Source organism: Lotus japonicus, chromosome 5, assembly GCF_012489685.1.
Source record: "Lotus japonicus ecotype B-129 chromosome 5, LjGifu_v1.2".
NCBI classification, from domain to species: Eukaryota; Viridiplantae; Streptophyta; class Magnoliopsida; order Fabales; family Fabaceae; genus Lotus; species Lotus japonicus.
In genome coordinates, this window is record NC_080045.1 from 42,455,202 (window position 1) to 42,469,138 (window position 13,937).

Below are 13,937 nucleotides of genomic sequence, written 5' to 3' on the forward strand. Positions count from 1 at the left end.
AATGAAACGAGGCTTAAACCCTAATATATTTGTTTTCTTTTGCTTTTTAAATTTGGCTTAATCCTCAAATTGGTCCCTGTCTTTGTGTCGCCATCTGAACCAGGTCCCTGACCGGAAAAATTTGTGGAATACATCCTATTTTTGCAAAACGTTTGGAGCAAGTCCTCGCCGGAGCCCGGAGCTCCGGCGAGTGATGAAGTGTCACGCTGACTGTGTCAATAATGCCTACGTGGAATTTAAAAAAATTAAAAAATTACACATCAGGAAAATAAATTAATTAAAAATTTGAAAGTTAATTAAAAAAAACCCAAATTCCCCATAAATTAATTAAAGTTCAAAAACAAAAAATTATTAAGCAAAAACAACCAAACTTGAACCCAAAGAAATAAATCATCTTCCCTCACATTCTTTATGTTCTTCAACAAACAACTAAACCCAGAAACATGAAAATCAAGATTAACCCCTCCCTCCAAACCCAGAAAATTTACGATCAATTTTTTTTATGAGCCAATATACATATATTTTTTTTAGTAACTAAAATCACTGAAGTCTCTACTTCATTAAGTAAATCAAATTACATCGTTGTAAAAAGGATGAACAGGTGAGAAAAATTGAAAGTCAGTATATACAGCATAAACCTTTACATAGAAGCTAAATGATCTCTCAACTCTCCTACAGAAAGAATTGACTCAGCCAGGTAAATCTTGGCGACAAGTTGGGCAAAAGTATCGTACTTATCCAGAAAATCCTTCTTGCATTTATCCCATAAGGAAGGCAACAATTCCTCTGAAGTCAAGTTCTTTTGCAATTTCTTATACATTGCACCAATAGACTTGAAACAGGGGAACCATCACGCCCTGTCCATAAATCCCAAAACCCAATCTATATTCATAGTATAGAAAAGAGAAGAAATTATAAATTTATAATCACCTACTAAATGACATGTCTTACCATATTCAACCAATCCTACATGACAACATTTCCTTTAAATTTTCCTTTCGTTTCATTGAGTAACAATTTTCAATTTGCCATTGTCACACATTTACACATGCAAGACAAGCAATGATTTTTTCATTCAACTAATGTGCCCTTCTATGATATGGTTTACCCTATTAGTTTTTTTATAAGCAATGGAATTTATATATATTAAAATGAAGTATAATGGGTAATTCAACCCAATACAAGTATAAGAGTAAGAGAGAAAAGATAAAATACAAAGATTTATATAATAGTCCCGCCTCATTGGAGGAAAGACAATATGAAATTGACTCATTAAAACTTTACTAGAAAAAACTCATTTGGAATAAAAACCTTACCATAGTGATTGGTTCTTCAAGTTGGCATTGGACTATTACATGCAATATATTTATTTTTTATTTCAAAAGAACTAACAAACAAACACTACTAAACCATCTAGTCATTCATCATTGAGTATCTTCCTGGCATTTCTAAGAAATTGTTTCTCTTTTCATATTGTTTCAATCATTATCGTACTTGTTAGAACATTTTGTCTTGCATTTTGTAAAAAATAACTGATTGTCGAAGCAGATGTCGTGGCATCTGATTTCGTGAAGCTAGGACATCAGTCCTTTGCTTAAGTTTGATTTTGTGGGCCCTTAAAGATTTTATGAGATATGTTTTTATAATTACTTGAGGATCAAGTAGCTGTTCCATAAGGGTTTTGATTTGTGCGTTGTTATTTGTTGAAACAATCTTTGATAAAAGATTTGTTTCTATCTTTACTTGGGAAAAAACGCAACAAGATCTTTGGAAATTCTGTTTTGATTTGATTATTGTTGCAATCTGTTACTTCAGCCCAAGCAAACCCTAGTGCCTTTGCTGCTGTTGCTGAAGTATATAAAAAGGGATGAAGACCTAAAGCTTGAGGACCACTGAAGCCAATAGAGAAAGATCATGTGTTTTAGGATCGTTCATTGTTCTTTATCCTTGTTTCTTGTGAACAAACTTTGCTCCCTGATTCTATAAAGCAAAGTTGTGTTCTGTGTTCTTTGATTCTTCAAACTCTGATTGTTTATTGTTGTTACCAATCACTGTGGCAGTGATTGAGAGAAAGTGAGAGGGGCTCTCATACTTAGGTTGAGATACTAAGTAGAAATACACTGGGTACATTAGGAAGTGAACTATGAATTGTGGTGTTCATGAGTGTTTGTAATTCCTGAATCTTGAGATAGTGAATTTCCTTTCTTTGGGTGCAAACCCTCCAGACGTAGGTGGAAGTTTTTTCACTGAACTGGGTTACCAATCCTCTGTGTTCTTCTTTATTATTTTGCCGGTTTTGTTACTGTTAGTCAGTTGTCGAACCGGTTGTCCCAGCATCGTGTAGAACATCTGTCATGTGCAAGAACCGTAATTACAATTGACATCAGAGCAGGCACCTTATTCTGTTGGGTGAGCTCCAGGGAATATATTCTGTTCTCAAGGACAACATTATGGACGGAAGAAAATCAATCTATATGCCACCAATTTTGGATGGTACCAATTATGATTACTGGAAGACTCGAATGATGGTGTTTCTCAAATCTATGGACAATATAACATGGAAGGCAATAGTCAAGGGGTGGAAACATCCTATAATAGCATCCATAACTGAATTGAAGCCTGAAGAAAAGTGGACAAAGAAAGAAGATGACGAAACTCTTGGAAACTCCAAAGCCTTAAATGCTATTTTTAATGGAGTTGACAAAAATATGTTCAGGTTAATCAACACATGTACTGTGGCTAAAGAAGCATGGGAGATTCTCAAGACTGCCCATGAAGGAACATCAAGAGTTCTTATGTCAAAGCTTCAGCTTCTCACAACTCAGTTTGAAACTATGAAGATGAATGAGGATGAATCCATATATGAGTTTCACATGCGTATAAGGGATCTAGCCAACTCTTCTTTTGCCCTAGGTGAACCCATCTCTGAAGAAAATTTAGCAAGAAAGAGTCTCAGGTCTCTCCCCAAGAGGTTTGATATGAAGGTAACTGCCATTGAAGAAGCCCAAGACGTCAGTAACATCAAGGTTGATGAACTCATTGGTTCCTTGCAAACCTTTGAGATGTCTCTTAATGGTAGATCTGAGAAGAAGGCAAAGAGTATAACTTTTGTGTCCAACACTGAAGAAGATGAAGATCAGAGGGAGCAGGATATTGATGCAAGTATTGCAGAAGCTATATCATTACTTAACGAAGTGTTGAAGAGTTTGGGTAGAACGTCAAATACAAATGTCATGGGCAATGTGTCAAACAATATGAAGAATACTGAATTTCAACTCAAAGGCAAACATGAAATTGATACAACCAAGGCTATTCATGTAAAGGCTCTCATTGGGAAGTGCTATTCTGATGCTGAGTCAAGTGATGGTGATGAGGAAGAACTAGTTGAAACCTACAAATTGTTGCTGGCTAAGTGGGAGGAATCATGTACGTATGGTGAGAAAATGAGAAAAGAAGTCAAGGATTTGGTTGCTGAGAAGAAGCAACTTCAAAGTAATAACTCCAGCTTGCAAGAAGAAGTAAAGACCATCAGCAAGTTGCGTGAGGAGAATGAGAAAATTCAGATCACTAATGCAAAACTACAAGAGGAGGTAACATTACTGAACTCAAAGCTTGAAGGTATGACAAAGTATATTCGTATGATGAATAATAGTACTAATGTGTTAGAGGAGATTCTGGAAGTTGGGAAAACAGTTGGAGATATGGAAGGGATAGGCTTCAGCTACAAGAATGCAAATAAGTCTGCTTCATCTGAAAAGCAAACTAAGCAACCAATGTCAGACCCAATGTCGCATCATTCTGTACGACATGTGTACCCTCAGTTTAGAAAATCCAAGAAATCTATTGGAGATGTCATCACTGTGGCAAACTTGGTCATATAAGGCCCTACTGTTACAAGCTATATGGATATCCTCATTCTCATGATCAATCACAGACTAATCCACAAGTAGCTCCAGTAAGGAAAGAGTGGAAACCAAGAGGGCTTGAAGAGAAGGAAAAGAAAGATATTGTGAAGGCTCCTAGGAATTTTCTCAGGACCAACAAGGATGTTGCTGTTGTACTAGATAAGAAGGAAGGAAAGAAGAAAAGTCTGTGTACCACGACAAGATCTCTGAAATGGAAGAAAGTTCCTGTTAGTGATTCAAAGACGAATGTTGAACCAGATGTGAAGGACATTATGCCTTCTGCTAGGAAAAAGGTAAGTGGCAAGAGAGTTACTGTGAATGTTTCCCCTGCTCCTCTAGAAAATGTGTTATTCCATCCTGAAGCAAGTGTTCAGAAGTGGAAATGTGTTTGTCAGGGAAAGATTGCTTGTGAGAGAGAGTGTAGTCAAGAAGCTCAGGAGTGCAAGGAGATCATGAACTTTCTTGCTGAAGTTGGTCTGCAATAACTCTATGACCATTTGTTCTGTGTACTGTTCTGTGCACAAAGTGTACTTTCCTGAAGCACCTTTGCCAAATTTGTGTTAAAAAGGGGGAGTAGTTTGGTTGTTTGTGTTGTTGTGAAGACTATGTTTTCTATTTGGTTGCTTTGGTCTGTAATAACTTGAAGACACTTTCAAGACAAGGCAAGTAACTGGTTGTGTAGTACTCCAAGCTGCTACTGTTCAAGTTGCTACTAATTTACTGGTTTACACTTGTTGGATAGTTAGTATGTTCTGTTGCTATGTTCTTTGTTCCAACTATGTCTTTTGGAGTATGATTGTTGTTGGTATGGATGCATCATTTGAGGGGGAGTCTACTGCTAAGGGGGAGCTTTGGTTCTCTATGTTTACCCTCTCTGATCTGTGAGTTGTTTTAGACAAATTTTGACAAAGGGGGAGATTGTTGGAACATTTTGTCTTGCATTTTGTAAAAAACAACTGATTGTCGAAGCAGGTGCCGTGGCATCTGATTTTGTGAAGCTAGGACATCAGTCCTTTGCTTAAGTTTGATTTTGTGGGCCCTTGAAGATTTTATGAAGATATGTTTCTATAGTTTCTTGAGGATCAAGTAGCTGTTCCAGAAGGTTTTGATTTGTGGGTTGTTATTTGTTGAAATAATCTTTGATAAAAGATTTGTTTCTATCTTTACTTGGGAAAAAACACAACAAGATCTTTGGAGATTCTGTTTTCATTTGATTATTGTTGCAATCCTTTACTTCAGCCCAAGCAAACCCTAGTGCCTTTGTTGCTGCTGCTGAAGTATATAAAAAGGGATGAAGACCTAAAGCTTGAGGACCACTGAAGCTAATAGAGAAAGATCAAGTATTTTAGGATCGTTCATTGTTCTTTATCCTTATTTCTTGTGAACAAACTTTGCTCCCTGATTCTATAAAGCAAAGTTGTGTTCTGTGTTCTTTGATTCTTCAAGCTCTGATTGTTTATTGTTGTTACCAATCATTGTGGCAGTGATTGAAAGAAAGTGAGAAGAGCTCTCATACTTAGGTTGAGATACTAAGTAGAAATACACTGGGTATATTAGGAAGTGAACTATGAACTGTGGTGTTCATGAGTGTCTGTAATTCCTGAATCTTGAGATAGTGAATTTCCTTTCTTTCGATGAAAACCCTCCAGACGTAGGTGAAAGTTTTTTCACTGAACTGTGTTACCAATCCTCTGTGTTCTTCTTTATTATTTTGCCGATTTTGTTACTGTTAGTCAGCTGTCGAACCGGTTGTCCCAACATCGCGTAGAACATCTGTCATGTGCAAGAACCATAATTACAGTACTCAATTTGATTTTCAAGTTTACCGCTCTCTCGCATTTCAAAAAAAAAAAGGTTTAAACGCTCTCTCTTTGTGTTGCAAATACAAGCCTCTTCGAAGCTCTCATACTCATTATAAAATATAAATAGTCTACATCCATTGTTTTCCAACTCACACTTCCACATTGCTCTCAAATTTCTTATCCAGTATGACTTATGTTGTTGTTCAAGTTTCCGATATCAATGATTCTAAGGGTTCATGGAAAGTTGTTGTGAAAATTTTTAGAATGCGGTGTACCAGATGTTTCAATGGTTGCAACCGTCCACATCCAGTAGACATAGTTCTCATGGATACCCAGGTTATATAACTTTCAACCGTTGTATTTTTTATTTTAGATTTTGATACTAAAATAATATGTTTGTCCCCGTATGAATTACGAGCATGTACTTTTTTATGCTTTCTCATTGTTCTCTTAAGATTTTATGTCCATAGCTTTATATTTGGAGATGTACCCTAATGAGTTTTTCAGTGAATTATTAGAACCAGCCCTCTATTATTGGTTCAATCTTTAAAAAAAAATTGACTATTTGGTTAATAATTTCAGATTTATTTTTTTCTTATCTTAAGTGTCTGTGCAAAGGAAGAGTTTTATTGAAGGTTAATTTACTCAATTGCCATAGTTCTCTTCCAAAGTGTGTTTTTCAATTATTACTAAATATTATATTCGTGTGTTGCACGAGTTTACTTTCAATATTTTTTAATATTATATATAAATTATTATAGTTTAAATAAATAAATATAAAAATAGTTTTTAATTATAAATATAAAAAAATTGTGTCAAGACATTTCAATAAATATTATTTAAGTTTTTTTTGCGTGAATTAATATAACTACTAATATTTAATTACTAGCATATAAATAATTTTAACAATTAAAAAAATCTCCCCTTCTTTGTGCTACTTTGGTCAACTTCAACTCCAACTCAATTTGTGCCTCATATGACACCTATTTCTACAAGTCACCAGTACCAGAAATTGCTTGCTCTTCTCACTAGTTAGATGAATCAGTTCATTCTAGTCTCCAGGTGCAACATCTTTTGCATCTACATGTGCTTCAGGGGCGTCTTATTCTACTAATGTTGTTGAGGACATCAAGGGCCCGTTTGGTGGACAACATAAGCAGATATGATAGAATTGTGTAATCATATATTACTCTAATTTGTTGTTTATTGCGCCAACTTGGTAGGATAATGCAATCATGTCTCTTATTCTATCTTTTCCAACATGTGTAAAAGTTATCATATATGAGGAGTTAGGATATAATTATCCTTTTTTATAAACAGAAATATCAATTGATAGATAATGATCAATAGTACAAACATGACATACAAATGTGAGCAAAATCCCTAAAATGCTACAAAGCAAACCTGAAAAAAAGCTCATCCATAATATATCAAGGCAACAAACTAACCTAGAGTCACAACCTTCAGGGCCTAACCTCTAATCAAGCATTAAACGACCAATGAAAAGAGGCATCTGTCGGGTACCTAAATGCGTCGAGAGGAAGCCTCGCAGACCCAACAAAAACAGAACCTCATCTCAGCATTGGGGGAACACAAATTAGCACAAGACATCGACCAAAGGCAGCAACATAATCGAACCAAATTTCCAGATTATCAAAGGCTTCCTGAATACTCTAATTCGGCTAGACCAGCACACCAAACAACGAATATAGAGCGAAGCCAATGACACCGCAACCCAGAAAGCATAAGTAGCGCGAAACCCACCGCACCCAGAGCCAACGCCAACGAGCCCAACCAACACACCTCAAACCTAGAACCTCCAGCGACAGGCCTAAAACACACCAAAAGCCCCGAACAAGAGGACCCGAATCATGAAACTCTCAACAACACAAAATCAAAGCCTGTAAAAAGGTAACGGGCAAGCGGTGGGATTGGTAGTGGTTAATTATGTCGATAGCGAGAGAGGAGAGAAGGTTAATTAATAAAAATTAATTAATTTTAGTTAATTTTAAAACATATGCTCCACCACCAGGTAAAATAAAGGTAAACATCGATGCAGGTTGGAATGGGGAATCTTTCAATGGATTTAGTATATATGGTGGCTGGGCGCCTGGGCATGATAAAGCTCTCATGTTGGCTGCAACATCTTTGGAACCGGCACGTATGGATCCTACAGTGGCTGAGACATTAGCGTTGAGATGAGCTCTAGCACTGGTAGTTGAGATGAGCATGGATAACGTTGTGTTTGAGGCTAGCTAATTCACTTGTAGTTGTGAATGCCATGACAAAGAGAACGTGCAGACCAGACCTTGCTCTTATTCTGCATGATTGCTATCAACTGGTAGAGTCCTTTACTTATTTTGCAAATTCTCATGTTAAAAGGAAAGCTAATTACCGAGCACATGTCTTAGCTTCCTTGGCCAATGTATTCCCTGCTAGTGTTTGGTGGGATGATCCCCCTTTTCCTGTTGCTCATGCTTTAGCTATTGACATTCTGGCTTCTGATTAATAAAATAGATGAACTTTTCTTAAAAAAAAAACATAGGCTCATATATTAAAATATAAAAAAAAAATTAATAGAACCATCATTTAAAAAAATTAGAAAATTAATTAAGTTTTTTTGGTTACAGAAGGAAAATAGAAAATTAATTAAGTTTAAAAAATAGTATGTATTTTTTCTTCAAAGAAAAATTCGATATAATTTTTATTGTTTATATCATATCCTATCATTATCATGTTCACCTTAAACACTTGAATAATAGGATAAGAGTCTATATTTTATCATGTTCGTACCGTATGTTGCATTTATCCAACTATTTATGTTATCATACTCATTATATCCTGAATTCTAAATGAGTCATAAAAGTTATGTTCGTTCTGCATCTTCCTCTTTTAAGCTTGATTCATCATATTGGATTCTTGATTCTGAGGCATCCTGTCATGTGTGCACTAATTTGTCATTATTTCATTCTTTTAAATCTGAGCAATCAGTCTATGTTTCTCTACTTTTTTTTTTATAAGCGTCTATGTTTCTAAAGTAGAGGTTTCACATCTAACTTGCACAAATACGGGTACGGGGCCGGGTAAGCGGTTTTTTAGAAATTTAAAGTATTGGTAGGCTTATTTTTTTTGGTATATCGGAAAGAAATAAATTGCACCCACCGGGAATTAATCTCTGGACCTCCCTCAACCCAACCCATATATCCCCAACTCCTACCACTTGAGTTATCCTACGGGGATCGATAGGCGTATAATATATACATTACAACATTATATTTTTAACATATTAGGAAAAAAAATTTACAATAAAATCTTAAAATTTACATTATTGTTAAAATTAAGAAAGCAAATGGGAGAAATCTAGATTTGTACATAACCCAAGAAAGAAAACTCATATTGAGTAATTGATTGATGCAATTGATGATATAGGTAGAGTATTTAAGTTTGTATTTGTGATGGAAGTAGGAATTTAATTTGGGAGTCGTTATTTGAATACCCAACATATATTTGCACCCTGTTAAATTCGTAAAATTCGAAAAGATCCTTTATAAATTTTTTTCGCTTGCACTTTGAAAATGCGACCAAAAACGCACTTAGCAAGTGCGTCTATCACGCGCTTTGACTGTGTGTCCATAACGTACTTTGCAAGTGCGTTTTGGTCGCCCTCTCAAATTGCGAGCGGAACGCACAAATTTCTTTCTTTTTTCCTATTTAATTTCTGGAAGGAATATAATTTGAGACTGTCACAACTTGGTTAAGTTAATATGACTATTCTGAGCTCAAATATGCAGTCAGAATCTCCAAATTCCTACACCTTCTAGTAGTCGCTTCACAATCAGGAGGGGTGCAGTTTGAAAAAATGGACAATTTTTTGTGTCGAATGCTCAGGCGACCAACTACAAAGTTGAAGAGAAAAATGAGGGTATCGCACGAAGGTCCTAAGATTTGTGTAATTTAGCCAAATTCCTTCCTCTGGTATTTTATTTTTAATTTCAAATAAATTTTATTCCACCATAAATCTCCAAATATTCTATCTTATTTACTGTGGCAGTCTCATAATTTTTAAAAATCATATGATATCAATTATATATTATGTACAAATTTGCAGCAATTCTCTCTTTTACGACACACTTTAGAAGTGCGTTAACTACACTCGTTTAAAGTGCATGCACTTTAAAGGTGCGTGAGTGACGCACTTCTAAAGTATGTGTGTAAACGCTCTAGAGTGGATTTATTTGCAGAAAAAAAAAAACGACAGAAACAACACCCTAAGTTGAAAATTTTCAAAAGCGACAGAAGATGGAGGTTGTGGTGGTAGTGGTACAAGCGGCGGTGGTAGCGGTGAAAATGGTGGTGGTGGTGGTGGTTGTGGGTGGTGGTGGTGTGGAAGAAAGAGGAAAGAGGTAAGGAGAGATCGAGGAGAGAGAAAGAATGTGTGTGGGTGAGGATTTTTTTCATTAAGGGCATGTAAGACTTTTCTTACATTAATGGGGGGTCTGAATAGATGTCAGGGGTCTGAATAACTTTTCTTACATTAATGGGGGGTCTGAATAGATGTCAACGGTACATTGTGGCATGGCGTTGCAAAACGGAATTGCAATCCTCACTTCTTATGAGTATGTAATCATGTACAGATGAAATCGTGATGCAAATCCTCTGTTGTGATTCCTGTGAAGGAAGTGATTCAACTTGGATCAGATGTGCTATAGAATGGGGCTAAACAATGACGGATCCATGATTTCTTAGTTGTGGGAGCAACATACACACATATATTTAAAAAATTTAACGGAGACAAATAATATAAATAAATACATTTTTTTGCTATACAAACAAACAATATATATATATATATATATATATAAAGTATTTAAAAATGATTTAGTGAACAATAAAAATTTTGTGGGACATTTGCCCCCAAAGCCACCAATGTAGATCCGTCTCAACAGTAGTTATTCGATCTAATAAGGGGATTCTGGCAAAATTTAGAAATTAGTGTGTTTATACGATATCCACGATCCCTCTCAATTTGTAATCCAATACACAACTGAATTGGTTCTGTTACATTACACGATCAACCAACATTTCTCAAATTTGAAAAAAAAGAGTCAGAAGAAATGGTTCGATTCTCTTATTTTGATTTTTATATGAGGAACTACTGAACTCAATCACTTGCCGCTGAAGCAGCTATCGGACCGGCGATTGTTTCCTCAATTTCGCGTAACAAAAAATCAATTCGTATCAATCAATCATGTTGGATATATATATATATATATATATATACAAAACTAGACCAATAGAAAATTCACACAAGATATCTTTACTATAGATAGGGTAAAAAGGGGGAATCCATTGACCCAAATAGTTCATGGGAGAAAATTGAGTTATTTGGGTCCTGGGGGGTTGCTTCTCGCGGATTTTCATAACCCTGTTGGGCAAAAATCGGATATCTATAAAAAAAAATTCCATATAATATTCAAAAATCTAACAGAACCCTTGGCCATATGAACCTCCGTTGGGTTTTTGATTCCACGGGGCGGTTTGTCCAGATATTCACGACCAAGAAGTACTGAATTCTCTTTCTCTTTTCGGATAGTAGGTGATTTTGGTTTATTATTAGAAATTTTGAATCTTTATATATATATATATATATAAAGTATTTAAAAATGATTTAGAGAATAATAAAAATTTTGTGGGACATTTGCCCCCAAAGCCACCAATATAGATCCGTCTCCTGGGGTGGGGTGTAAGCCAAATTGAATTGGCGGGTTTGGACCGTTTTAGCCAAAACAATGACTCGGACATGAACCGCACTTGATAAGGTCGAAATCACGTGACCAATTTAATATAAAAAATTCAAATACTACCTTCAAAAAAGATAAAAGTTGAAATACCAATTAGATAAATAGTAATTGTCATAATTTTTTTAAGGTATATTATTATATTAAAATCAGTTCTGTAGGAATAAATTATAATAAATAGGATAAAATTTAACAGATTTTCTTGATAATGTTTGAGTCATTTTATTCATCATAAATCTTATGTGATATAACGAGTATAATTTTTTATATGTATAGTTACCCAAACTTAGTATAATATGATCAGAATTTTGAAATATTAGCTATTAATTTAGATATTGGTAACGTAAAAAATAAATTAGATATTGGTCTATTTTAAAAAAATCTTTATTAATTCTCTTATTATTTGTTATTTATATTATTACCCCTTTCCAAAAAAAAAAATTATTAGTCATTGTTTGGTAAATGATCTTTCTTAAAATAATAATTCCTAATCTAATTAGATTATCGTTAGGAATATTTCCTTATTTATTTCCTTAACTTATTACAGTCCATTGCAATATATTTTCGTGTGAAATCAACTCATATATTGGTTTAAAAAAAACTCACATATTCGTAGTGAGAATAATTTGATCTTACAATTTATTTGAGACCTTTTACGTCACGATATATACTGGCACAATAAGAGCATATTTTACATTAGAAAACCAAGCAAATTAGACCTCTCAAAGTATATACCAAGAGAGATATTGAAGATGTCAGCATCAGGTGAAAGAGGAAACCAAGATCAGGATCAGGAGAAGAAGCAGCCTGGTGATGATCAGGTGGAGGAGATCAAGGAGCCTGCTGATCAGGAGGAGGAGATCACGGAGCCTGCTGATCAGAAGGAGGAGGAGAAGCCTGTGGCTAATCAGGGATTATACATTGAACTGAATGTCAATGACCAGGTCTTAATTCTATATTTGTCATCGTCTTTTGTGTTTAAAAAAAACAATGTTACCATGTTCTTCGTTTTGAGAATATAATTTGTTTCTTTAATGTAAACTTGTGTGTTGTAATTGAGGCTTTAAAACTCATGTTGTAGCATAATGTTTCTTTTACTTGTGTTTGAATGAATTTGCAAACCTCATCATGGTCCATGTGATGTGGCAAAGAATTTGGTTTTAACTTTAATTATATAGTTTTGTCCCTTTAATTGGATCCACCACACAAACCCAACTCAACTCACATTAGTCACCGATGAAAAATATTTTGTGGACTTATTTTAGAGTGTGAAGGTCATCATGCCTCCTAAAGATCTAGATTTCGCTTTAGGTGTCGGAGAAAACACATTCTCATCTTACATTCTCATTTGCCTCTTGTTTTTCTAGTTTACTAAGAAATTATGATGCTTCATTTACCATATGTATTCATTTAATTTTCTCCTTATAATTTGTTTTTTGTGTGAAGTCTTTACAAATTTCTAATCTGTTTGAGCATGTCTTTCTTGTAGTGGGGTAACAAGGTTTACTTTAAGATGAAAAGGACCGGACAACTTGGAACCCTCTTAAATGCGTATTGTGATCGTCAATCGGTAGATATTAAAACGATTGTCTTCTTGTTTGATGGAAGACTGTTACGCGCTCATCTAACACCTGATGAGGTAAATTTTAGTTTGTTTTGATATACTAATTATCCTAAAAGTTTAAGTTATTCGATAAGTTACATAACATTATAATTCTATCATGCCCCTCATGCAAAAAAGCAATACAAAACCCACCTAGCTTCTAAATTCTAACAGGTAATTAGAAAAGTTTTGGGAAAAAAGAATCAAAATATAAACCAATTAGTTATAGAACTTTTGATACAATTTCATTAATTAATTATTCCAAAAGCTTACAAAAGTCAACAGAGGTTTTGGTAGATCGTTTCAAATTTCATCTTTCAATTGGCACAAAGAAATAGCCCTGTTACTTATGGTTGCAGTTTTGTTGAGCTTCCTTGCACTAAAGATTCCAAAATAACCATGTCATACTCATTGATAACACAATATCCATTCATATATATTTGCTCCTACACTCTTTTCTAGAATATGCAGCTTCATATCATGTGAAATTGCTTCTTAGATGTTATTTATTCTCTGTTAATTTTGAGGAACTGTGGCTTTGTGCAGCTAGATATGAAAGATGGCGATGCCATTGATGCAATGTTGCAGCAAATTGGAGGTGGATTTCAATTTCTTTAGATGGATGATGATGTTGACCAGAATACTTGAGAAAACCAATTCTCTATATTTGGTGCTTGTTTTAGGGTTTCAATTTTTTATACCATATATATCAGTAGTACTAGTATAGATTCATGGATGGTTTAAGATATGGAGTTAAGATTCATGTTTGTTGAAATCTTGTTTTTACGGATACAATATTAAGATCGGTCTACCGAAAAATAAAATTCTT

General features: G+C 34.7%; 1 protein-coding gene across 1 annotated transcript; it reads left to right on the forward strand.

Annotated features, from left to right (window-relative positions):
- Positions 1 to 12,257: 12,257 nt before the first annotated feature.
- LOC130720948 (small ubiquitin-related modifier 1-like) lies at positions 12,258 to 13,726 on the forward strand. Its single transcript, XM_057571657.1, has 4 exons — positions 12,258 to 12,285; positions 12,388 to 12,449; positions 12,995 to 13,144; positions 13,655 to 13,726. Exons 1-4 carry the CDS (start codon positions 12,258 to 12,260, stop codon positions 13,724 to 13,726), a joined length of 312 nt encoding a protein of 103 aa, XP_057427640.1.
- The last annotated feature ends 211 nt before the right edge of the window (positions 13,727 to 13,937 follow it).

Bases quoted from the DNA above. Each gene is read 5' to 3' on its own strand.
- LOC130720948 (XM_057571657.1), top strand. From the start codon at position 12,258: ATGTCAGCATCAGGTGAAAGAGGAAACC. The intron at 12,450-12,994 runs GTCTTAATTCTA...TCTTTCTTGTAG, and splicing joins AACTGAATGTCAATGACCAG to TGGGGTAACAAGGTTTACTT. The intron at 13,145-13,654 runs GTAAATTTTAGT...GGCTTTGTGCAG, and splicing joins CTCATCTAACACCTGATGAG to CTAGATATGAAAGATGGCGA.